At 41.2% G+C, this 25,657-nt stretch overlaps 1 protein-coding gene across 1 annotated transcript in view; it reads right to left on the bottom strand.

The window, feature by feature from the left end:
* Positions 1 to 25,657, bottom strand: part of cachd1 (cache domain containing 1) — a 97,402-nt gene that overhangs the window by 48,249 nt on the left and 23,496 nt on the right. The window contains exons 2-3 of the mRNA XM_061034957.1: positions 13,963 to 14,025; positions 7,658 to 7,806 (exon numbers count right to left, since the gene is read on the bottom strand). Coding sequence (XP_060890940.1) covers positions 7,658 to 7,806; positions 13,963 to 14,025 — 212 coding nt within the window. The remainder of the gene's footprint in view (positions 1 to 7,657; positions 7,807 to 13,962; positions 14,026 to 25,657) is intronic.

The raw sequence follows: 25,657 nt of genomic DNA, 5'->3' as shown, positions 1-25,657 counted from the left end.
AAAGCTTCACATATGTACAATGAGTGTGACGTAAATAAATCTGCTCTTAGGCATTATATCACATCTCCTCATGTTGTGCTAAATGTTAAAGTCTGTGATGCAATGCGATAAAGAACGACACACTGTCACACACAAGTGTCCTCAATATGTCCTGGACTCAAGTGTTGCACACATTAGTGACATCAATAAACACAAACATGAAAAACAAATAACGATCCACACATAACCAGAGGAGCACATACCGACAAGCCTACCAAACCTCAGACCTAAACAGTTTAGTTACTACTTGGTAAGATAAAAAAGATTTGCAAAAAAAAAAAAAAAATGAAATCAAAGTGAAAGGATTACACATTTGGTTGTTAGATCAGATTGTAAGTCAGATACAGTATGGTATGCACAGATTGGAACAAGGCCATGTAGTGCAGATCTAAAGACCACCTCACCTCTTCACCTGTCCTTGAGTATCGGTGAAGACGGGGAGGAAGGAAACAGTGAAGACGGGGAGGAAGGAAACAGTAAAAGGCAAAGGGGAGGGTGAAGAGGATGGGAGTATATCAACATGGCAGACAGAGGCTGGAAGGACAAAAAAGTAAAAGCAAAAACTAAGGAGTAGAACATTTTAGGGAGTCAAGGGCGGACCGGCATAGAAGAGAAGAAGGACAGAGGAAGAAACTGACGTTCACAGAGGCCTGTTGGGAGTTTTCTGGAGGTTGACAAATATTAACAGCTGTTAAAGTCATTTAAACAAGCCGCCTCCTGATTCTTCTGAAATGTTAGCCATGTCCTTCCTTCTCTCTTTGGGGAAACAGAGGTATCATCATCGTGCTGAATGAGCAGCTTGACCTGAAGCTGTAACTCTGAGTCGCTCCTCACTGCTGCTCTGTATACTCTTGATGTGGACTGTAAATCTGCCCGCAGCTCAGATAGTGAGAATGCTTCTTCAGAAACAGGAGCTCTGTATTAGCAGCATGTGGTCTTTAATCTTTGCTTAATTATTACTGAAGGTATTTGACATGTGGAATATCATCACTCATATGATGTTACTGCATGTTGGATAGTTATCAAGAGGTCATTGAGGCAAACTGCAAAATTGCGCAGCTCGTTCTCGGCTCAATAAGTCTCTATAACGTTTTACAACCTTAACATAACTAATCAAAAGATAGAAAACACACATTTATAAACGGTTAAGTTTACTAGCTAGTATGGTCTCGTTTTTTTTACACCGTCAAAATATAGCAAACTACTTACAGCATTTCAGGTGTTGTGCCACCATGTTTCAAATTGCATATTTGGCACACTGCCTTTGTCTTGTCTTCACTTGACTTATAGTGTTCCCGACAACAACTTCCCACACAGCTGAAGTCTTCGGCATTTTGTCTTCCCTTTATTAACGTGCAAGGTGAACTGAAGTGTGACGGTCACTGATCGCTGTGAGGAGAGTTATTTTAGGTAGCAAAAAAAAAAAAAAAACAATATCGGGATCCCAAAATTAATAACCGATTGCCTACCCGACGAACGAATATCGGAATAGCCGAATATTCGGGTCCAGCCCTACTACTTTTTATCCTTCCAGTCTTCCCATTCCCAACCTTATACCTCTACTATTGGGAAGTCAAATCCTTATATCTGAAGATGGCTCACTGTCACACACACACACTAAAGGACATAGAAAGTAGGGCTGGGCGATATGGACCAAAACTCATATCTCAATATTTTTTCCACTGAATGGCGATACTCGATATATATCGATGTGTCTTTTATTAACAGTCAGTTGCACAAGTTCAACATGTACATGAAAACAAACTACCTGTTTGTGAAATTAATTAATTTTCTGCACAACAAAATAAACACAGTTGTGTGTTTTGTAATCCATTTGGACTTGAGCTTAGTTTAACATTTAGTTTTTTGAGTTTGGCTCAGAGAGACAGTGAGATGAGAAATAGGTGAACTGGCAGCTCTACAGAAGAAACGTATAACTTCATTTTAATGCAACATGAACTACTGTATATCGATATTAACGATGTTGTCCTACCCTATATCTGGATTGAAAATATATCGATATATCTTAAAAACTCAATATATTTCCCAGCCCTAATAGAAAGTATGTCTCCGTACTGTTGTTGACATGGTGATCAGGGTAATGGTTCCGATGGTACCATGTGAGTGGTTTTGAACAAATGATCCCCAGACAACACGATAGATTTCCATGAAATCCAGAGACAAACACTCAAGGACACCTTGCCATGATTGTTCACATCTAACTCTCTCTTCCCTCTTCTTTCCACTGTTGTTTTTGTCTCCTTAAGAGAACACTTCCACTTCACATGAACGCTGTTTTTCTTTGCACAGTCCATTTACAGCTTATCTCTTTCTATACTCCTGGAGAAATGAGACTGTTAAGTACCGCCTGGGCTGCTCCCGAGCACACTTCTCACTTTTACAACTGCACGGCCGTGGAGCTGTTGAAAATGAGCACCAGGAGATTTCATGTTAAAAATACAAACACACAGAGACTCACACATGCACACACGCAACAACTCTACTAGTCACATACATTAGCTATTTTCAGGTCCGGCCTGTCGCTGCGACCCAGCAGTGATTAAAGCATACCAGCAGGCGCTAAGCACGGCCCTTAGTGGCCTCCCTGAGAAATGATAGCCTGCTAGCTTGACGGCTAACAGACACGGACACCCTGTGAACCACCTGATCCTTCTCTAAACTGGCTGACCTGACTGAGACCCCCACAAGCAGCTGATGCCTGAGACTAATGAAGGGCACTCGGAGGTTCGCTACAGGGAACTCAAGTCCTGTCTAGAGTCTGGCATGGATCCTGTTCAACCAGGAAGATGATGTCAGGATTTTTGTCTGCTTTCTTTTCATCTTTATCAACTTTTTTTAACTGCTATAATTGTCATATTACGCCTAAGATAAGCAAGGTGTTTTACAATAAAAAACAGCCCCTGTTTTCCATTCTTTACGGTCAAAGGGTCGTCCACAGCGGTTTTATTCTGGAACTTGAAAAACCAAGTTGACAATGTAAGATTATTATCATCGCTGAAGCCTGGATGATTCTGATTCTGTTTTTTATTTGTATTTATTATTTAAGATTTTTAAGACACCAGCTGAGATTCAAATAGTTTTAGTATATAACAAAAAAAGCCTGTTGATGCTTTAACTTGATATTTTACAGCTAAATCTGTTTCAGCCAAGCGGTTCGGTTTAGTTCAGTACGGTTAGGTAAGGTAAACTCTTCCTCAGCTACCCCGTACCCTTACTTGTTAGGATTAGTGTAAGCAGGATAGCAATAGCTGCATCAGCTACGTCATACTGTGAAATCATAACAGCGGGACAGCGTAGCCTGCCAGGAACTTCAACAAAAGAAGAAGAGTGCGACACAGTAAACAAAAGGGCAACAATGGAGGACGTCCAGCAGAGGTCTGCAACTCCAAGGACGTCCATGGGGCAGAGCTACGTGCTGACATTAGTCACAAAAAAACAAAAAAAAAAAAAACAGCCTTGGAATCACTCTCTAGAAATCCATGGGATATTTAAACGTGTCGCGTTTTTTGGGTTTGTCCTTTATTACCACTATGGCACAGGAAGTGACGATTCTTTTGACCAATCGTGAGACTGCAGTGGGTCTAACTCCACCCTTTAGGGATGGATCGGATCGTTTGGCACCCCAACAGAAGCGTAGCAAAAAAGTAGGACAGTACAGGTCGGTTATTTCGGTACCATTCCCAACTTTTGTGGTGGAAACGCCAATAAATGTAAAGCTTACCGGACCAAGCTGAACTGGACCGCTTGTCGGAAACAGGGCTTTAAAGACATTTCCAGTTCCCTCTCGTTGATAAGTACCACCTAAATTCTGTGGTGTATTTTTGGAATTTGTATTCCTCCTAGATATATCTACATTATTAGCTCATATGGGAAATGTGTAATCAGAAAAACCCATGAAAGTATCGTCTGGATTTTTTTAATGCACTTTAAGAACAATGTTGATTTTCATTTCAAAACTACAGCTCTTACCATTTTTTAAGATATAAAGTAGGAATATATGGGAGCCTAAGCTTCCTGATGAAGTGAACTGAAAAAGAAAGAGCAAACATATTCTACATTCTAAACTATCTCAGGATCCTGCATAACCCCAAAAAAATGAAAGCGATAGAGCTCCGTGCCTTTATCCTCCCCCTGAGGAAGATCCTTTGAAGTTCAGGGATCTGTCAGATTCAGCTTCAGTTTGGTATTTCTACCACCACCCCTCCCCTCCCCTCCCCTCCCAACCACCAGCAGCACCACCCATGTGATTCCCCCCTGCATCATTCCATCCTTCATAGGTCTTACATAATCTTTTCTCTGCAGAATCTGCCTCAAACCGTCTCTGAAAGCTGTAAAATCCTGTGTTTCCGACCTGGCTCTAGACGGCACATGTTGGGACATAAATACAACATGTTAGCGTGTGAACAACTGTTGAATGCATGTCCAGCGTGTCATGGGAATGATTCGGGCTACAGGTGGCTGGTGGCCCTGAGCCAGGCCGCCTCCTTCTCTGCCCGACTGAAAAAAAGAGGGGGGGGAACGGGTGACCTTGCAGCCTGTGAAGTCTGCAGAGCGAAAAACTTCAGAGAGCAATAACTAGTTCATTGGCTGATAAAGGAGAGGAAGATAGACAGAAATGGAGGGAGAGAGGGAGAGAGAGAGAGACAGAGAGGATGAGGGGGAGAGACAGCTGCAGCTCTGTAGATTAGAACTGAAAGCAGCTCTCTCTCTCTCCCTCTCTCTCTCTCTCTCTCAGCTTTGAACTCTGTTTTTGCCTGCTGGAGTCTGTGATTGGCTAAAAAAAAAAAAAAACTCACTCTGAACTGTTAGTCTGGGGCAATCTTAAACTCTCTCAGCAGAGGGCTTTAATCTGACATTTTCAATCCCACGGCCAGTTTTTCTAAAACTTTTTTGTCATGTGGGGAAAGCCTTTTCTAAACCTCCATGGCTCATGTAGGCCTCCGAGCTATATTTAGAGAATACACAATGAAGTTAACACTGTGTCATCACATTGTGGTCCTTTATGTAACTAATTAAAATGTCAATCCTGTACGAAGAGGTCCAATTTCTATAGATTTTAACCATTACTTTAATTTTAAATAACCCCTGATCATGCCCTCACTTAGGCCACCTCTAGCTTTGGATTTAGCAAAGTAGTGATGACTTTCCATATTTATTACTCAGTCTTTTGATTAAGAAACAGGAAATATGTACACAAAATATAACTAAAAAAAACTTTTTCAGAACAAATTGGTTTCTACAGGCAAATGTTCTTTTTTCCAGTCTGACCTTCCTTTGCACTTGGAGTTTAAAATGTTCAGGTATATAATACCAGGCTCCTTTCAGCACATCCCACAGTTCTTCTTCAGATGTCTCAGCTCGCCCCCCCCCCTCCCTTCTCCAGGTGCTCCCATACTGCCGCTATCATTTTCACGTCTGGACTCTGAGGAGGCCAGTCCATTTCCCCAAAATCACACATTGCTGACTTCATGCCTTATGACTTGATCAAAAAACACTATGTGTGTCATTTGTTGAAGAGGATAACTATGCTAGAATAACAAACTTCACAGCCATTGCTGCCGGATCATTTTTAAACATTTGTTGCAAGATTGATATCAAACTGGGGCGCAGTTTATATCAGAACTTTAACTATAATTAGCAGTCTAGTCGTTTAGATTCATGTTGAGTTGTTATACACTATAGACTTAAACATCTGATCACTGCAGGCGGAGAAACATGTATGTGGTGTGCCAAAGTAGTGCTAAAGCAATGTGGCTTGCACATTTACTCCAATGTTTTTTCTTTAAAGTCTTTATATGTGATTTTTCACACTTAAATATAATATAAATCAAGTATATCCTCTGAAAATAACTCTGTGAGTCATGACTGTCTACAATGGGTGTAACACCCGAGTCCCACTGTCTGTGATGTTTTCAGAGTTTTCAGAGTCCTATCTTCACTTTGTTTACATCGCCCGGACGGCCGGCTGACTCCTCCCCTCACGTATAAAAGTTGTTTAATTGAGGGACTAGAGAAAAGAAGAATACTGGCGTATAATACTCGTCACTGGCTGAGTCAGAGCTCAGAGCTAACAAATGGATACATGCTACATGTAGCATCCTTCTGAAAGAGAGTTAGTCACCCAAACAGATAAATTTTAAGATAAATCCACCTCACAAAACAACCTAAGTGTAACATTTTCTCCTCTTGGTTGTTATTTTAACTGTATTTATTTACTCCCGTAACTTTACGATGTAGCGGAAGTCCCCCTCGCAGTTTTTCAAAATAAAAGCACATTATATTTGAAGACCAGAAATAAAGAGACTGAGGCATAAAGGCAATAAGAAAAGCAAAATAAAACATCACAAAGAGCAGTTTTGAATCTCGTTTTTAGAGCTTAAGCTAACTGGGTTTCTCACAATGGATGTTCATAAAGTTAGTGTCTAATTATCTTATGTAACTTTGTATTGTTGTATGATGTGTCAGCTAACATTAGTTATTGGACATTAAAGGCTTTATATGTGATTTTTCACTCTTACATATAATAGAAATCAAGTATATCCTCTGAAAATAACTCTGTGAGTCATGACTGTCTACAATGGGTGTAACACCCGAGTCCCACTGTCTGTGATGTTTTCAGAGTTTTCAGAGTCCTATCTTCACTTTGTTTACATCGCCCGGACGGCCAGCTGACTCCTCCCCTCACGTATAAAAGTTGTTTAATTGAGGGACTAGAGAAAAGAAGAATAACATACTGTACTCACTGCTTAACTGTGTTTCTAGATCACGCTCATTTCAGGTAAATTTACATGCAGTGTGAAGATACGAGCATAATAAAGATCGCTAGCATTAGCATGCTAACACAACAATGCAGCGCGAGTCGTTTTGGTTTTATGCTGGTGCTCAAGGGCGACATCTGCTGGATGAAAAAATCACATATAAAGCCTTTAAAGGGGGCACGCTGACCGTCAGCTTTTGTGGCTAATATAATTACCATTGACTATTAAGTACCTCCTTCAACCCCACTTCAAAAATACAGAACTATCCCTTTAAGTCTTTTCAGATACAGACCTATTTTCCAAAAGTGAATATGAGTTGATGACAGCTTTCAGAAAATGTCCTTACAGTACGCATGTAAACCCAACATCCCACTGCCTGACTGGGCTCCAACAACAATAAACTTTGTCTTATAAAAATGTACACTGCAGCAAATTAAAAAACATGCACGGCCGATGATGACAGCAAGAAAAAGATTCTGGAACAAGGGCTGAGTTGAAAAAATGCAGCCAAATATGTGTGCATGCCAGAGCTGCTTAAGGCTGTAAATTGTGTGATGTAATCTGGCAATGATGAAAACAAGTTAAACAAGGGAGAGGTGGGGGATTTGTGTGTGTGTGTGTGTGTGTGTGTGTGTGTGTGTGTGTGTGTGTGTGTGTGTGTGTGTGTGTGTGTGTGTGTGTGTGTGTGTGTGTGTGTATTATTTGGAGCATAAAGAAAAATGTATAGAGAGCTGAGTTCAGGTGCTAAACAGTGGGAGGTGTGTTGTCAAGACGAAATGAACCTCCTGTCGAGATGTTTGTTTTTTTCTTTGTGTGTGTGTTGGGGAAAATGTACTCACTCCATCATAGACGCAGGTATGGAGCAGCAGTCCTGTATGGCGGTGAGCGGAGACGTCAGGTGAGCCGTGTAGGAGGCCTCCACCACTTGTTTGTTCCGGTTCACCACATCCAGGTAGCGGTTGAACTTTTCCCGGATCTTTTTGGCGAGCTGCACAGAGTAAAAAAAACAAAAAACAAACACTAAATCAGACAATCATTAGTGGTGGTGACATCTGACTAAAGCTTAAAGCAGCCAAGTGATCATCTCACGCACACGCACACGCACACACACACACACACACACACACACACACACACACACACACACACACACACACACACACACACACACACACACACACACACACACACACACACACACACTCATATGGAATCACAGCTAATAAAAGCAGAGTCTTACAAGCTGGGTTTTGTTAACTGTGGTTGAGAGGGGTTGCACATTGTAAGGTGTGACCCTGCAGACACAAGAAGACCAGAAACACACACTGCTGCTGCTGGCTATAAACTTCTGTGTGTTTTCGGGGCTGCAGATCTCAATGCTGTCAGGTAAATGCAGTGATGCAGTTAGTCTCTATGGCCGTTTTCGCACATGCACTCCGGATTTTTACAGGAGGACTTCTCCGGAGATTCTCCCGACCTAGTCGTTCACATATGCTCCTCACAGCGGGGGACTATCCCTGTCAGAGGGGAGGGGGGGCGGGGGATTTCCTGAGGTAAGACGTGACGTAAATAAACAACGCGGAAGTAGCAGCCGAAGCAACAGAGTCCGCTACACGACGTTATAATGAGAATATCTGTCTTTATATCAATGCTATGTGTAATCCAATGGAATGACAACATCCAGAAAAGAGAGGAGAACAACATACTGACGAACAGAAAACAGAATGCAGACGTTTAATTAGAGCACGGAGATCGTAGTGGTCGCGTGCAGACACTTTATGCAGTCACTATATAAACGTCATTCTCTTTCTATTGGTTCAAATTGAAATCTCTGGAGTATATGCTGCCGCGTTCAGACATCAGCTCACTCTGACTTTCTGCCGATAAAATACTAGGAGTCTGGAGGAGAAACTCCGGGTAAAGTCTGAGCAAAAAATGCGGCTGTTTGCGTTCACACTTAGTCTGAAGAACCTCTGGGTAGACAAATCTTCAGAGTTTTTCAGGAGATGTGTGAAAAGGGTTTATGAAATCAGCAGGCTAAATGATGACCTCACAGGAACGAAAAAAGGGACCCAATCAACTAGATTGAAGTGTCTGTTTCTGTGTGTGTAAATAAAGCTTCCAGTTACATTTTTTAAAAATGTCACACTAACACAACAAACTGTATGCCTTAACACTGAATCTGCAGGGAAAATTGGAAGTGGTCTGTATATTTTCCAAAGCCATTGTGAGTTACCTTCTCAGTCTGGGTGAATACAGAGAAAAGGCTTATTTCCATAGTAACTGGACGCCCTTTGTTCACATCGCTGCCTGCAAAGGGGGCTGTTTTTTCAAGCCAGGACCAGGGAAATGTTGCCACGACCCACTGACCGCTTATACACCTCATCAGCCGGCCGCTATTACTATTAGAGGTTTAACAAGGGCCTGAGGCACAGCCCACAATTACCCGTCTACCACAAACACACACACATACACTTAAATGTGCACCCTCACACACTACAAAGTGAAACACACAAAAAGTGGCGCTCCCTGACACACAGTGCTGTCCATGCATGGCAGCATGGCAATTAGCTAAATAGACATGGTATTAAAGAAAAGGTAAAAACAGGCCAGTGTTCAGACGAGGAGTGTTTCCAAAGTAAGACTTTTAATAGAGTGACTCGAAAGAATCCAGAAACTTTGAGCCGTGCAAGTTAAAGCTAAAGTTCCAGTGTGCAGCCAAAGCAAACCTGCACTCTGCAGATTAACCACACTCTCCAAAACACAGGCCTCCTCTCTCTCCACTCTCCCACACAACCAACCAGATTTTTGGGTTTGCAGCACCCAGTGGACTCTGTCGAGCCGCAGAGCTGGACTAAGTGGAATGGGTGCACCCTGAACTCTTGTGCTGGGGAGTACTGAGGTTTGCGAGCCTTTGACCACAGTCCCTGGCAGTGGTGTTTATGGCAAAACCAAGAGTTACTCTAAAATGAGTGCAGGCCTGAAGTAAACAGAGAAGAAGGAATAAGCTTCTGCAGACCAGAGGAACTGTTACACTCTTGGAGAATCAATATGAAAGGGCGGCCCCGGGGTTCGGGTTCAGATCCGACCTGTGGCTCCTTTTCCCGCATGTCGTTGCCTACTCTCTCTCTCTCTCTGATTTCCGACTCTATCCACTGTCCTATGTCTCCAATAAAAGGCACAAAACGCCCAAAAATAAGAAAGAAAGTACAGAGACGAAATGACAATTGCAAAACTGCAATCTAAAAAGTGCTTTATTGACATGACCTGATCAGAAACAGCCGACTTGACTTCACCGTCATGTTCTACAAGTTGTCTAAACGAATATCTTATATACAGTACATAGTAGTAAATGCAGTAAACCAATAAAATGCTACATAACATTTCAAATAAAAAAGTATGTGAGATAATCAAAATGCATTTTATTCTCGAATTGAAGCATTTCTGTTTGTGGTTATCTGTACATTTCTTAAATGTCACTCAGTGAAGGCTGCATCTACCTGCTCTTTGGCTGACAGACAGACAACACACAAACACACACACAATCACACACACCTACAGGAGCACGCCGAACTGATAACCACTCTGCCAATTTGAGCGCATTCAGTTCCTACATGTCTTGTCTGGTGGTGAATGTGACTAAATGTAAAAGGTGAAAACTTAAAGGTCAAAGTGTGCAAACTGCTGAGGGTTGCACTCGTGTTAGAATCCTTTTATCTGTGGGTTGTTGTTTCTATTCTAAGCAACGGTTTTCAGTACTGATTTGTATTTTTCTCATAAAGTTATTCTTGTGTGCACATTAAAGTCAAACAGGTGAACAAAGCTGTAAGACTCCATTAGATACCACTGAGCACTGTTAACTTTAGTAAGAAATCTAATCCCAATCAATCCAAAAAAAAAAAGGACATTTCTTAACTCAAGCTGCTGGAGTTCAAACATTTCCTTTTTTTGCCATTCGAGTATTACTTCAGCCAAGGGTGCAACTGATCCTCTTTGAGAATATAAACATTGAAAAGTTTATTTAAAGAAATATTTAACACTTACAGAGTATGTTGTTCACAGCTAACTGCTAACAGCTCTGAGATCTCCTCTTCAAAGCCTTTAAAACTTTAATACCTTCAAATGAACTCGCAGAATGAGTTTACTTTAACAGACTTCCAAAAGGTTTTTATTTTTAACAAGAAAAAGGACTTATTTGGCAAAAGATAGCAGTTAAATTTAAAGGAAGACTGCAACATTTTACACAGAAATAAAGCAGAAATCAATCTGAGTCATGACTGTCGACAATGAGTGAGAAGCTTGAGTCCCGCTGGCTGTGTTGTTGTCAGAGCCGTGTTTACATCATGTTTACATGGACGCGACGGGCCGACTCCTACCCTTGAGTATAAAAGCTGTTTTAGTCAAGGACTCAAGAGAAGAAAAGGAAAATTTGAATGTCACATGAGCGTTTGTAGATCACGACCATTCTGTGTAAATTCACAAGCAATGTGAAGCCACGAGCTCGCTAAAGGAGGGCTAACATTAACCTGCTAACACAACAATGCAGGCCACAGGTGATTGCAGCTCGAGCAAAGGACAATCTGCCGCTTGACTTCTTCGTGGGGAATGCAAGGGGAGGGGGATGGGAGGTGTGACGCTGAAGGAGTGCGGAGGCTTTAGCAGCCAAACAGCAGCTTGTTTTGGTTTTTTGCTGGTCATCAAGGGCGGTATCTACTGGATCAAAAAGTCACACATTCTTTTGATACATGTCAATAATGAATAGATGCATCAGTTAAATTAAGCCTGATAATACACCTTGGTATGCTTGGTGAAAATAACCAAGTGCTAACACACAGCATGACATGCTTGTAAATGACGGACTATTCAACAGAAGAGAATGATGGAAATAGATCAAAATAGAAACAACAGAAAGAGGGAGCGTGTGTGTCATTACAAAAGGACAGAAGTCTGTGTGTATCAATAATGAGTTTCTAGAAGCCAGTGGCTCCTCTCTGTGGCCCCTTGCCCCTTTTATTCCTCTGCAGACCCTCTTCCTAATTGAGTCTCACTTTGGCTCGTGGACACAGCTCCTCTGAGGGAACTTTTCAAGCCAGCTATGTCAGAGCCGTCGCCTGAATTCGCTGGCAACTGCTCTGAAAAGCTGCAGATTGAATGTATGTGCACTCCACGAGTTGGCCAATGGAATTAAAATGTATTCCTACATGGAACAAACATGAGAGAAAATAGTGCTGCTCTGGGACTGGTGCTCATTAAAAAAAAACAAAAAAACACCAGATCTATGTGACACCAATTTCCAAAACCTAAGACTTAAGTATTGTGGATGAGGTTTCTGTGAAAGGAAATCCTTCAGGGCCTGAGTTCACCAAAGAGTTTTTTTTCCAAGTTGGAAACATCAGGCGCTCCTCTGAAAGCAATCCAGCTTGGAGCACTAGAGAGCACTTTGGAGAAGTAGGGTTTATCAGCTGAGTGAAAAAATCTCTTGTTGCCGTCTGTTCTGATACTGTAAACTTTCAAAAGTAAGAAATATCAACACAATATACTGGCTCTGGACCTTGTATTGGATAATGGATAGCCTGGTGCAAACAGGTGGAGAGGAGGGAACCATCTTTTTTTAGTGGGATCATGAGATTTAGTGAGAAATAACTCTTCATGGACAACCACTGATTTTTGGTTTTGTGCTATTTGTCCTGCCACCGTTTTACTATGACTGGACAACTGGGTAAAGTTGTAGCTACTGTGAGATTTTTCTGAGAATTTTCAGGACAACGAAGCATCCAAAGCCTTGTCAATAAGCATTTTTTTAGGAAATTGCCGCAAAACATCCACAAAAGTCTCCAAAAATTCCACAAGTTTCCATAAAATTTCAGACATTTTCATTACATTTCTGTGCAAATTCTTTAAAAGTTCCTGAAAGTTTTCTGAACTTTTCCAATTAAAACTCCTGAATGTTTTCCATAAAGGTTTTTTTTTTTTTTTTTAATGCACAAACACTTCCAAATAAGTTCTGGAGTTTTACATAAATATGACTGAAGCTCCCACAATAGTTTCTGGAAATTCTCGACAAAACACTCAAACAAAGTTTTTCATAAAATTCAGAAACATTTCCACTGAAGTTGCTGAAAATTGACATGAACATTTCCAAATATTATCACGAGAATCTCCTAGAAATCCCTGATAAGATCCACAATAGTTTCACAACATTACATCTATAATTCATGAAATTTCCAGTGAAAGTTACCAAGTAAAAGGCAAAGGGTTTATGAAGAAGAGGAAATTGGAATCCTTCAAGGCCAATTGTTGGGAGTCAATAATGCAAAATGAGTTTTACTAAACATTTCACACAGAAACACATTCACCATGAAATACAAACAAACATCAACCTGTCTGTTCTTGCTGGTGGCTGTTTACCAGTGTGCTGTTTACTGACACACACACACACACACACACACACACACACACACACACACACACACACACACACACACACACACACACACACACACACACACACACACACACACACACACACACACACACACACACACACACACACACACACACACACACACACACACACACACACACACACACACACACACACACACACACACACACACACACACACACACACACACACACACTATATATAAATGTACATCATGCCTGCACACAACCATGTTTGACTAGACCCCAGATGATGGAAATTCTGAGCATTGTTTTACCAACAGGAGCAAATCTGCACACATAAATGTTGACTTCTGGACATCAAAAAATCATCTGAGAGCTGTTATATATATATTTCTAAATATGCCATTGTCTTCTTTAAGCCTTCTTATACAGGCTGACTGCAGCTCTGCTTTCATTTAGTAAGCTGAGAGAAAGACAGACGGGTGGAAAAACAGACAGAGAACTTCAAAGCCAATGAGACGGCTGCCGTAGAATTTTAATAAACCCTCTTTTTCCTCTGATGGTGAGTGTGTATGTGTGTGTATGCATGTGTTTGTTCTTTTCTGCGCAACACAAGGCCACAGACAGACATCATCCATGGCACATACAGGCACAAACAAGCAGTCACACATGGACACACACACACACATGGACACACACACACACACAGGGGGAAGGAGAAGCCTTTGTTACTCACCTGCTGCACTTCTGTCTCTCCATTTGATGTCTTCTCGGTGTACACAAACGAGTTGAAAATCCTCTGCAGAGGGAGAAGGAGATATACAGGTTAGATCAGGAGGATTCAGTTTTTTGGGGGATGTCTGACAGAGACTTTTGAAATCAAAAATCTTAAATTACACCTAAAAGAACTAAAATCATAAACAGAAGATGGCTACATTACAACTTTTTGCATGAGGGAATTACACAACAGACATTAGCAACAATGGATCACTCTGCTCATTACTGCTCCATACTAGCCAATGGTAAAACTGGTTATCTGACTTAAAGACACATTTACACCCAGACACTATAGTCCTATTAATATCAGTGTCTAGGTTAGGGACTAAAACACATCACCGGTTGAATTGTGGAGGATTGTCAGAACACAAAATGTGAGCTCAATCTAAAAAATGATGCTGAAGGGGCACCGGGTGTCTGAGTGGTTATGGGCGCGTGCCCCACGTAAAGAGGCTGTAGCCCTCAAAGCGGGCGGCACAGATCTGACCTGTGGCTCCTTTCCCACTCTCTCTCTCTCTCCTTAATTTCTGACTCTGTCCAATATATATATCTCAGCAATAAAGGCATAAAATGATGCTGAATTTCCCCCTTCAGCTTCCAGACAGACGTTTTAATAGTCCCTAATTTATATTGTTGAGGGAATAGGAAGCATAGTGCCATTGAGGCATGGAGAAAATCAATCAATCAATCAATCAACTTTTATTTGTATAGCGTCAACTCATAACAAGTGTTATCTCGAGACACTTTACAAGAAGCAGGTAAAATACCTTACTCATTGTCTGTTAACATTACAAAAGAGCAGGTAAAAGACCTTACTCATTGTTATGTTACAAAAAGCAGGTAAAGGACCTTACTTATTGCTATGTTACAAAGATCCGGCCTATCCATCATGAGCACTTTAGCAAAGCAGCAAATGAGTCCTGGTGTGACCTCAGCCTAACACTTTAAGAGCATACACACACACAACTCTGTCCAGAGGGTCTCCTGGGTCCCATCAGCTCAACATTAGCTCTCTTTCTCTTACTCAACGCATACTTTCCAAACACAGACGGCAGCAGCAGCACTATGTTGCAGCTACAAACAGAGTAAAGCTAATGTTTGTGTTGTGTTGGGAGGCAGCAGGTAGGCAGGTGTTTCACTGTAAGCCCTCCCTTTGCTGCACACCAAGCCTTAAATCACCTGGTTCCACACGCCGAACCACTTCCTGCTGCCTGTCTGCACCTTTTGTTAGGCGCATTCCAGAGAGCACCAATTACCAAGAAAACACCAGGTCGGTCAAAAAGCGGAGCTGATTCACACAAAACTTCAACAGGGAAGAGAAAACTTCAACAGGTTTGCTCTGAACTTGGAACACAACTTAATGCTTATTTATTTTTCTTTTTTTGGTGCATTTTTCATGACAAATTAAATGGCATAAATAAAAGTTTCAATGGTCGCAACTACGGATTATCGTCTTGAAAAATGCATTAACCCCTCGTGATCTTTTATATAAAAAAATGTTTTTTTAAACATCACAAATTAATGTTGATGATATACTATGTGAAGTGTAATTATTTAATTTTATTAAAGTATGTACGTTTCTTTACTGTGGAAGCAGCTTCTGACTTTTTGAGAAGCTGAAACGCAAATAAAAAAGAAGCAGCTATACACTCAATCTACAAAACAATGGCCTCTTCTTAGCCGTAATCAGGCCATTTAGCTTCACTCTTTCTTCAGATAAAGTATCAAATGTAGTTCTGGAAATTCAATTTTCTCTAATTGGACTCATAAACGCAGGCTAGCATGAACACAAACACAGCTAATTGCCAATCTTTCCTCAACAGAACCAAACAAAAGCTCGGTTGAATCCTGATTGTCTGAATGGAGTCAGCAGGCCTGCTTATGAATGTTTTTGGCGGTCACTTTACACAAGCATGAGACTATCACTGGAGTGCTACACAAACACACACACACACACACACACACACACACACACACACACACAGCTGCATATTTCACTATGGAGTTATTCACAATGTGTAAAAACCAAGCCCAGACAGTCTAACTGTTCCACACCCTTCTTCAAGATGTAGAACTGTCAAATAAACACGAACAAGCACACACAAACAACTGCCACATCTTAGCGGGAGTTGTATGCTTTCAAAACACTAACAAATGAGAAGCCGGGTAGAGAAAACAGGCACTCAAAAGGGGGGAAAATGATTCGTTCCCATTAAGAAAGCAACTGTGGAAAACATTGAGAACGAAGCCCGAGGAGGGAGAAAAACTCCTGTTGTTGATTAGCTGCAGGTTAGTCGTCTTTCCCCTGGTGCCTCCAGTGTTTGTTGTCGGAGCTGCTTTGCGGTTTTCACAGCTATGTAGCAGCCTGGGAGGAATGCTCAGCTCTGAAACCTGAGAGGCCTGAGGCTGCCCGGGGCCACCGTGGACCTGTGGCCTCCCCTGACCCGTAATCAAACAGTGAAAAGTACACAGACACATACACAGCGGCACAGAGGCACGCAGTGACAACTACAGAGTGTCAGGCGTGGACTCACACACCCACCGTGTACGCACCTTGCTGAGCTGGGCGAAAGAGAACAAATAAACACGAGAGAACACTTTAAATACCTGATGGATGACAAGAAAACATCGATAAGAAGTCAGATGGGAATTCTTCCTAAAGGATTTACACTTATTTTATAACTTTTTAAAATGTGTTTTAGTGTCAAACACACAGAAGAAAAAAAGCCTGCAACATATGGATTTTTTCTCCATTCCTCGCCCATTAGAGCGCCAGGACACAACTAAAATTTCACAGTGCAGCTGCAGCAGCCTTATGGATTATTAGCCCCATTTATCAAGCTGTGGAGTCACATGGTTCTTTAAACAATGTGTTGAGTTCACGTTCACTAGCAATCCGTTTAGATGACAAATGAGCCCAAACAACTTGACAAAGCTCTCTTCAGTACGGCTACATAAAACCAGAATTTTGTCACTTGAATTGGTTTTAGCCGTTCAATATAATGCTTTGGCCTTTTTTTAATTTTCTTTCAGTTTAAGTGTTATGTTGAAACGGTAAGATGCACATTCTTCAGACTTTAAAAGCTCAGGCGGTCCACTCGATACTGAAACATGCAGAGCTCAAATTATTCTGAATGTTGCAAGGAATGTCCCCTTCCTTTCTCTGTGGATCATTTTTCCAACTGAGAACAATACTGGGGGAATTCTAACCTAAAATAAGATGAGTGGCTTTTTCAAAAAGGTAGCTGCAGCTCAGCTCACAGCCCCTCCTGGCATTAATCACCTGCTAAGGTGCAAAAAAACAAAACAATGATTTTGAAGGTGGAACCAGGGGTACCAGCTAATGTCTTTTGCATAATTCAATCCCAAATCTTATTTGTTTGGAACTATCAACATTGGAACCCAAAACGAAACAAGCTAACAACTACAAACAAGCTAGCTGTAGCTCAGCACACGACCCCTTCAAACACCGTTGCCTGCTATTGGACTTAGAAGAAACACTAAACTCATTATTCTGAGTTTTACCTTCGCTATCAATTAACACCTAGAGATACTGAGGGAATATTAACCAGAAAATAAGGTAACACTTACAAACAGGCTGATGGTAGTTCAGCTAACAGCTCCTCTTATCATTTGCCTGATGACAATGGAAAAAGCACTGATTGTTAATATGAAACTCCTTATTCTGTTTTTTTACTGGGTTTTTTTATTCAGCTAGTGGCTTCTTTGTTTTGAAAAGAAGGATCTCCATAATTTGGATTAAGATAAATATTTAAAGACTAGAGTCATTTGCTTCAAGTCAAAGGAAACACAGAAAACTAGTCCATTAGACCTCAAGACTACACCAATTGTGGTCTGGTGAAAAACACAAAATTACACTTATTTTTAAAAGAAAACTGAGCCGATTTCCGATTCCAAACACGAGCTTTCCAAACACTAAGCTCTAGAGAAATGCATATAAACTCCTGTTCATTGATCACTGAGCACCAGCCTTTGTCTAATTAGGCCACTTTTTTAAAATCCATCCACCTTGAGGTTAATCCGAGCCACAGCCGAGCGGTTCACATGAATGACTGACCCCTCCGAGGAGTCTGAAACTGCACGGTACAAAGACAAATACCAGAACCTGTGTTGTTTCAACCCTAAAGTACATTTGTCTTATTGATACACCGGTGTTTGCTGCTACTGTGGAAAGCAATTTCCTTTTTTTAGAACAACCCATTAACATTTAAACTCTGTCCCTACATTATTCACACTCGTGATTTAATCTGAGCCCCTCTTAATTATAGGCAAAGAGGAGGGTGAAGATTGAGCAGTTACTCATTATAACATGAGAACTTTTAAAACCCCGTCAGTTTAAGGGTCTACCACCATCTTTAGAACATTCTGTTGTAGATCTGTTTATGTGTTGAATCCCATTTAAAACCACCCCTCTCTTCATCATTAAGTTTCTCTTTCTAGTCCCCCCAAACCTCTTGTACCTTGTTATAGAAGCTTATTTCAATGGCCAAACCATGGGGACCCTCCATGCATACAGCATCCATTTAATTGGGCCTCCCTCTTCAGTTCTTCTGTTAGGCTCTCTGGGGGGAATCCATAAACCACCCCAAGGGGCTCTTCTCCTTTTAGAGACTCTTTTGTTCTTAGTAGGGGCAGAGGACACAATCTAGACACAGGACTGAGGATACCAGCCACAAAGACTTTGAGGGTCACCAATGGGTCTTTTTCTTGGAAACACATGGTAAAAAATATACACAGAAATAAAGTGAAAATTGTTATTCTGATACCAAGTCAAGATTAAAGTATCTCTATCAGCTTTTCACACACTGATACCAGTACCAGTATTGCACTCGGGCTGTTTACACCTTGCATTAACATCCATCTGGGTGATCTGATAACATATTTGATAGACTTAATGCTACGTGTGAATGTGCCCAAACGAGCCCTGAGGACGGATTGAGATCCGACAGCTCAGACCACATACAGAGGTGGCCTGGCATGCCTTTCTCCAGATTGGTATGGTAGTGTAAACACTTGTGCGTCCTGCAGCGTTAAGGACCTCGCCATCAAATGGCAGAACAATAATGCGGCAGGGAAACAAGTTCTGATCTGAATGACTTAATGGAGATAGACTGTTAATGCAAATTGTAAATGCCCGTCCTTGAGTTCTGTGCACAAAAGTGTGATCACCATTTGGTTAACATAGTTTGGGAAATAGTGTGTTTGTCAAAGCTTCACAGATGCAAACTGTTTTGTTTTTTTATTATCACACTAGGGGTTCCTCGTTGATGGCAAATATTCAAGTCTAGGGATCAGAATCAGTTTGTAGGAGTGGGGAAAATGGTGTATAAATATATACCCAAAAGAGAAGTAACAGAAATACTGAGCAGATTATGGAGAGGTGAAGAAAAAACATGGAAGGAAGGAAGAAAAAAAAAGGAAAGACAGGAAAGAGAATACAAGTGGAGGCCGACTGCAGTGCTCGTGCTGTATTTGGGAATACACCTATTAGTAATTCTCCCATCTTCAAAGTCCGGAGTTGAGCCGTAGGCCGCACTAATTTGGAATTGAACAGGAGAGAAATATACACACACACACACAAGCACACACACTTCCATTAATCCTGTCTTTAGGGTCTGACGATCAGGGGGTCCAAGGTTTATCTGTGAACACACTGTGGGGGTAAAACAGGAGCATCACGACACAAATATTCACCAATGTGCAGACTGCAAATGTGGGGGGGAACACATGCATATAGCTCATCTGTCATTATGGGCTTCTCATTGTTGGAAATTGTCTTTGAATGTGAAAACACACACGTTTCCCATCCACACATGAAGCTGCAGTGTAGATGTTGTGGAGCTGTTGGGCCTAAGAGATTGGTTTCCATACAACTGACAGACAAAAGCCTAAAAGCCCGAGAGAGAGCAACTGCTGCTTCCTCCATGCTGCTGGAATACAGCTCAGCCTCCATCCTTCCTTCAGTGCTTTATCTCCCCCCTTGGCTTTTCCTCCTTCCCTCCCTCCCTCCCTCCTTCCCCGCCCCCAGCCAACTCTCCGCTCATTGCACTACAAAGGGCTGGAACCGGGGATGCAGCATCATAGCTTTCCTCTGATGTGCATGGGTGTTGTTTTTTTTTTTTTTTTTCCTAGACCCTTTGCCACGTCTCCATCCCCAACCTCACCCTCCCCATCTCGATTTTTTTTCTCTGAACACTACAAAGCAGAGTCAGGAAACAGGCACCTGGGAGTGTGAAAGCAAGGGAGAGAGAGAGAGCGTTCGAGCAAGCAGTGTTTCTGTATTTCTGCAATACAACAGAAGAAGTCAGAAATAATTGCACCTGCAGTTTACAATAACACGGAAGAGAACAACAAAAAAGAGCATTTGTATTCACTCGTTTTTCTAACATTTACACCAAGTGAACTTTAACTCAGAAGACTCTCACATGCTTGAAAATAATTTACTATTTTCTATTAATTAAAACAATGCATTACACGAAGCTCTGCTCGGTTAGAAAACAGATAAGCCCTAAATTATGCAAAATTCCCCTTTAAAGCACAAGTTAAAAGTTTACAGGTGTGGTGGTATATACTTTCACAGGGATGATAGGAACATGTATTTTTACTTTGCTTTTCCCCACGGTTCTGCTGGCCTTTAAGTGTCTTTCAGCTCAATGTTTTTTTTTTGTTAAATGCCCCACAACTGAACTGTCTTTGGTTCAGTCTCACAGCCTTGTCAGAGTTTATTTAGCATGTTTTTTAGTGGGAAAAAAAATGCTACCTTGTATGCAACCTGCTAGGGCTGGGTATTTCTCACAATCTCACGACACGATACGTATCACGATGCAGAGGCCACAATACGGTATGTCCTAGACAGAATTCCCTACAACAGCTGTTCTTTATTGTCGAGAGTAACAGCAGAGGCATTTTAAGGATCCTACAACTTCAAAAAAAACTTCAATTCAGGTCCTCAGAGATATTAACATTAAAACATTTGAATCCCAGAGCGATGGCTTTTGTGTTATTGTGAACTGCACCAAAGGTCAGTTGTCTTTCAAAACTGTCCTCACAGCTTTGCAGCCATATCGATTCTGTAACATCTGCATCCATACATGTATTTGCAAGGAGCACATGACGATATCGCCATATCGATTTTTGGAGCACAGCCCTACTACCTGCCCAGTTGTGACTTGCAACTATAGTTACCTTAGTGAGGCATAAGACAGCTAAAAGAGCCATTAGCGGTTTATAAGACTTTGATTTATTAATATAGTGTGAGCTTTTTGAGGACCAAGTGGCCAGAATACAAACCCACATCAATTCAAATAACTTTATTTATCCGTTAGGAACTTCATTTGTGTAAAAAGAGCATCAGTACGCATACAGCTAGACACAAAAACAACAGCAGAAACACACACATACAAGTGGCTCTATTAAAAGCATGATAAATAGGTCATAAATAATTGTTATGAGCGGTTAAAAGAGTGGTGTTAAATAATAAGAAATAAGAAATAGATCATTTGTTCATGAGCCTGATGGATGTGGGAGCAAAGCTTGACAGGGCTGGATTAGTCCGGAAAGTGAGAGATCTGTATCTGAGGCCTGAGGGGAGACGGTTGTAGAGATGGCAGAGTGAGTGTGTGCTGTCTGAGGCTATGTGTTGTCCTTAGTTGTCCGTAGTTTTGTTCTCCTGTTGTAGATACTGATCAGTGGTTCCTGCCGCTGTCCGATTATTCTGCTGCTTATTGTTATGATCCTGTTTAATGGGTTACGATGAATGTTTGACAGAGACCCAAACCAGGCTGTGATGTTGAAGGTTAAAACTGATTCTATAAAACATTTGTTAAAATGCTGTTAGGACTGATTGGTGGACTTGAAATTTGCGGAGTTTTCTGAGGAAGAAGAGGTGCTGCTGGCACTTGGAGAAGATGGATTTGCTGTTGGGTTGGAAGGTGAGCCTGTGATCAATTATTGTCCCGAGGTATCTGTATGATTCAACAGAAGCTAAGCTACCACTGTAGGTGTTACAGACATAATGTTGGGCAAACAGAAGTTCAATAAAGTTTGGTTCTGAGACGGAATAAAAGTTTTAACTACTGTTTTGCCACCCATTGGTTTGCAAACCTCCTTTTTTAAGGCCTAAAGTTTGACATTTTGGCAGTGGCCATCTTGGTTTTGCAGAATCAGATTGGAGCATATTAGGCCAAGAGGGTGGAAACACCAAATGTCCCTATACTGGTCCATAGGCCACAACAGTGCAGTCACAGGTAGCCGCCACACCCTGACATATATTCTGCTTTAATTGTCACTTTTACTCTAAATGGGACTGCAACTTATATAATTAACATCCTGCAGTATTGAAAAAGACTTGAAACTATAGTGACTAAGATCATAAGTTAATCAGTAAATCATCACTGTCATTAGAAAAAATACTACATTTAGAAGTATGGTCACTTTTCTATCAAGTTTTGTATATTGTGAATTATTTTTGTAACCGGTGATGTTTCCCCCTGCTGGCCGTTAGACAGAATACCATTTTAAGACACTTCAAGATTCATTTAGTTATATGTTTATTTTGACAGGGACAGTGTGCAGACACTAAACTGTACCAGAGTTAGCCATGAGCTAATTTACATCTGGGAAGGAGAAAGATACGTCGTTGAATTTGAAAACCAGAGGCTACCTTGGGGTAAAAAGGCTGGTGCATACAATATTTAAAGGATGATGCAACAAAATACGAGATTTAAAGCATACAGAGGTTTGTGGTTTTGTTGTATTCACTCACTCTGTGGCATACATTAAGCAGGTTTGTGAGCTTGGGTATAGCATCTTAATTTTTAAATTTATTTGCTATACATTCTTAAATATCTATCCCTATCACATTTCCAAGCCAGTTTTAATTGACAACTGAACAATTCAAAACTCATCAAAGCTGTAACTGTGGCAAAGAGTAAAAGAAGAAAAAAAAAGAGAGAGTTACCCCGGAAGAGACATGTCGAATGTGGGTCTCCACATTTCCCTCTGAAGGCCACAGAGAAATCAAACCCTGGCTAATTAAGTCTGCTTTTATTTCAACCGCATGGAGAAGATCCAGTAATTAAATGAGTTGCTGTCAGTGTCTGCCAACTGCTTCCTTCTGCATTCAGAGAGCACTGGGGGTCAATTTAATTTGCTTGAATATAACTAACGGACCACCTGAGGCTATGGTTCCAAAGCCCATCAAGCCCACACACTAAGTTAGTGTTGAGTGCACCCTAAGTGTAGTCAAAGGCCTGGAACGCCATATGGTTAACGCTGATTTACTTTGCTCCATTTTCTGTCTTTATGCATGATTCTAAGTGCTTGTGAACATTATTTTAATTTGGAAAAGTGGCAGAAAAAAGACAAAACTGCTTCAACATGTAAGGATGATTCCTAATCTTTTTGTATTCATTCATGAAGTTTTGGAAGAACATAACATGTCTTAAAACTGCACTGCTTCATTCACATGAACACTGAACGATTATACTTTTAGGTGAAAATGTCCTTGATTATTCCCCTCAATCATACATCACTCACAAAAAAAAAATGGACTGAGGAGGACCCTAACTACATGATCATATCTTCCCTAGGAAATGTATAAATGTATTACCAAGCTGATCGATGGCCATTTTGAAGAAAATAAATTAGATTTCCCCTGAACTGCCCGAAAGTTTTGAAAAAGTTGAATAAATGTATTTAACCAAGCATTTAGCATTGAATGGGCTTCAGTCCAAGCAGTAAGGGTGTGGTGCTGGTTTTCAGCCTGCTCTTAATGTATCCAGCTCAGGGACATAAAGGGAAAACTGGGAACTATTTTGAAATGTGAAGAGTCCAAGACCTTCCATAAATGAGTCACATATATGATGACTTTTCAATGTGGAGCAGCTTATTAAAAAAAGAAAACACACATGACTTCTCAACGTTTTTCCTCAAAAAGTCCTTCATTCCAGGGCGTTAGAGTGCACGCCTTACGGACAGAGGCTATAGTCCTCCAAGTGGACAGCCCATGCCGTTCCCCACTCTCTCTCTCTCTCTCTACCCAATTAATCCACTGCCCTTTATTCTACAATAATAATAATGGCATTAAAAGCACAAAAATAAATCTTAATTCTATTTCTCAAACAATCATCACCCAAAATGGTTTAACACCTTCTTAATGCAGCACTCTGTATCTGTACTAAGTATTTACTTTACTTAACCAACAGCCATTTTAAATCAATATCTGCAGCAAATATGCACGAACAAACGCATCAGAAACAAATGAAGAGACCTGGAGTTGCAAATGTTATGAATAGTTTCAGAAGTATTTCTAGATGGCGCTAAAATGTATAAACCCCCACCCCCGATTGAAGGCCTTTTAAAGACAGATATAAGGGACCAAACAATTTGCAGTATCTATCGTCAGGTTTAACAGCTGCATTAAGTTGTTGTTACTATTGACGTTCTTGCATGAAAATGTCTTTAAATAAATCTATGAACAAAACAGTGCATGTTTTGTACTTGAAGTTTTATACAATGAAAAATCGACACCAAATGTGCTTCTTGTGTTTGTCACATAAATGGAATTAAACTGAAAGGTTTAACAAAGCAGATCCTAAATCCAAAACTCAATCCAAACCCTTTTATTGCTTTAAATCGGAAACCAGTCATGGCGCTGCCGCATGCTACCAGCTGTAATAAACTCCGGAAAGAGGCACCAATGTAGACCTGAACAAGTGTTTGAAACCTTCATCTACAGATCATATCCATATTACTCATGTGAAATGAGAGCAAAGACCTCTCACTGGACTTTCTCTATCTCCCTCTCCCCCATTCGAAACAGGGTCTGGTCTAGTCCAATGTGTTGGGAGGATGAAGCCTGTCAGCTATCGGGTGCTGTGGTTCTGAAATAACAAGACCCCCATTTGTCCAAACAGCGTCAGAGCCAAGGGAGAGAGAGAGACAGGGAGAGAGAGAGAGAGAAAGAGAGAGAGAGAGAGAGAGAGAGAGTCACTGCCATGCTCAGCCTCTCCACCGCCCCCCTACACCCCCCCGAGAGGCTCTCAGTCCCACAGTGTTGGGGCCTGGGATGTTTGCTCTCCCTCTCCACCAGACAGGATATAATGCTTTCCACATGTGAGAGAGAGAAAAAAAGAGAGGAGGGAATGGAGGGTGGAGGAGAGAAAAAGGGAGGCGAGGCAGGAGGCAGAGAAAACTTCGGGGGAAGGGGGGGGGGGGGTCGATAAATAGGAGCAGGACTGTAGTTTGAAAAGTGTTGTTTATATACAATGCTGTGGCAGGTTCAAGCAACTCTTCTTCGTTGGTTTGCACAAATAAAACGTCGTAAAAAGTCGTCACACATTTGTGCCACTGCAGCAGGCAACCATCTCGCCCCTGTTACCCCTCTGTTACATCCTCTGATGACGGCTCAGCAGCTGATCAACGCTATCTTCAAATTTCACCTCAGTGACTTTTACACTGACAGAGCAGCACAACGGGGGCTTTAAGTACTGCTTTGTATTGGCAATGTAAAAGGGAATAAGTTTAAAGAGGGGACAAAGGATCCATCATGATATTATGACTTCATAATTACGACTTCATTTTATTTGGTTGATGAAAGATAACAGCTTTTCTCTAGTTTTTCTACTGAACTT

The sequence above is a fragment of the Labrus mixtus genome, chromosome 3 (assembly GCF_963584025.1).
Source record: "Labrus mixtus chromosome 3, fLabMix1.1, whole genome shotgun sequence".
NCBI classification, from domain to species: domain Eukaryota; kingdom Metazoa; phylum Chordata; class Actinopteri; order Labriformes; family Labridae; genus Labrus; species Labrus mixtus.
Note: the sequence above shows the minus strand (reverse complement) of the source record. Positions and strands in the feature narration are given on the sequence as shown.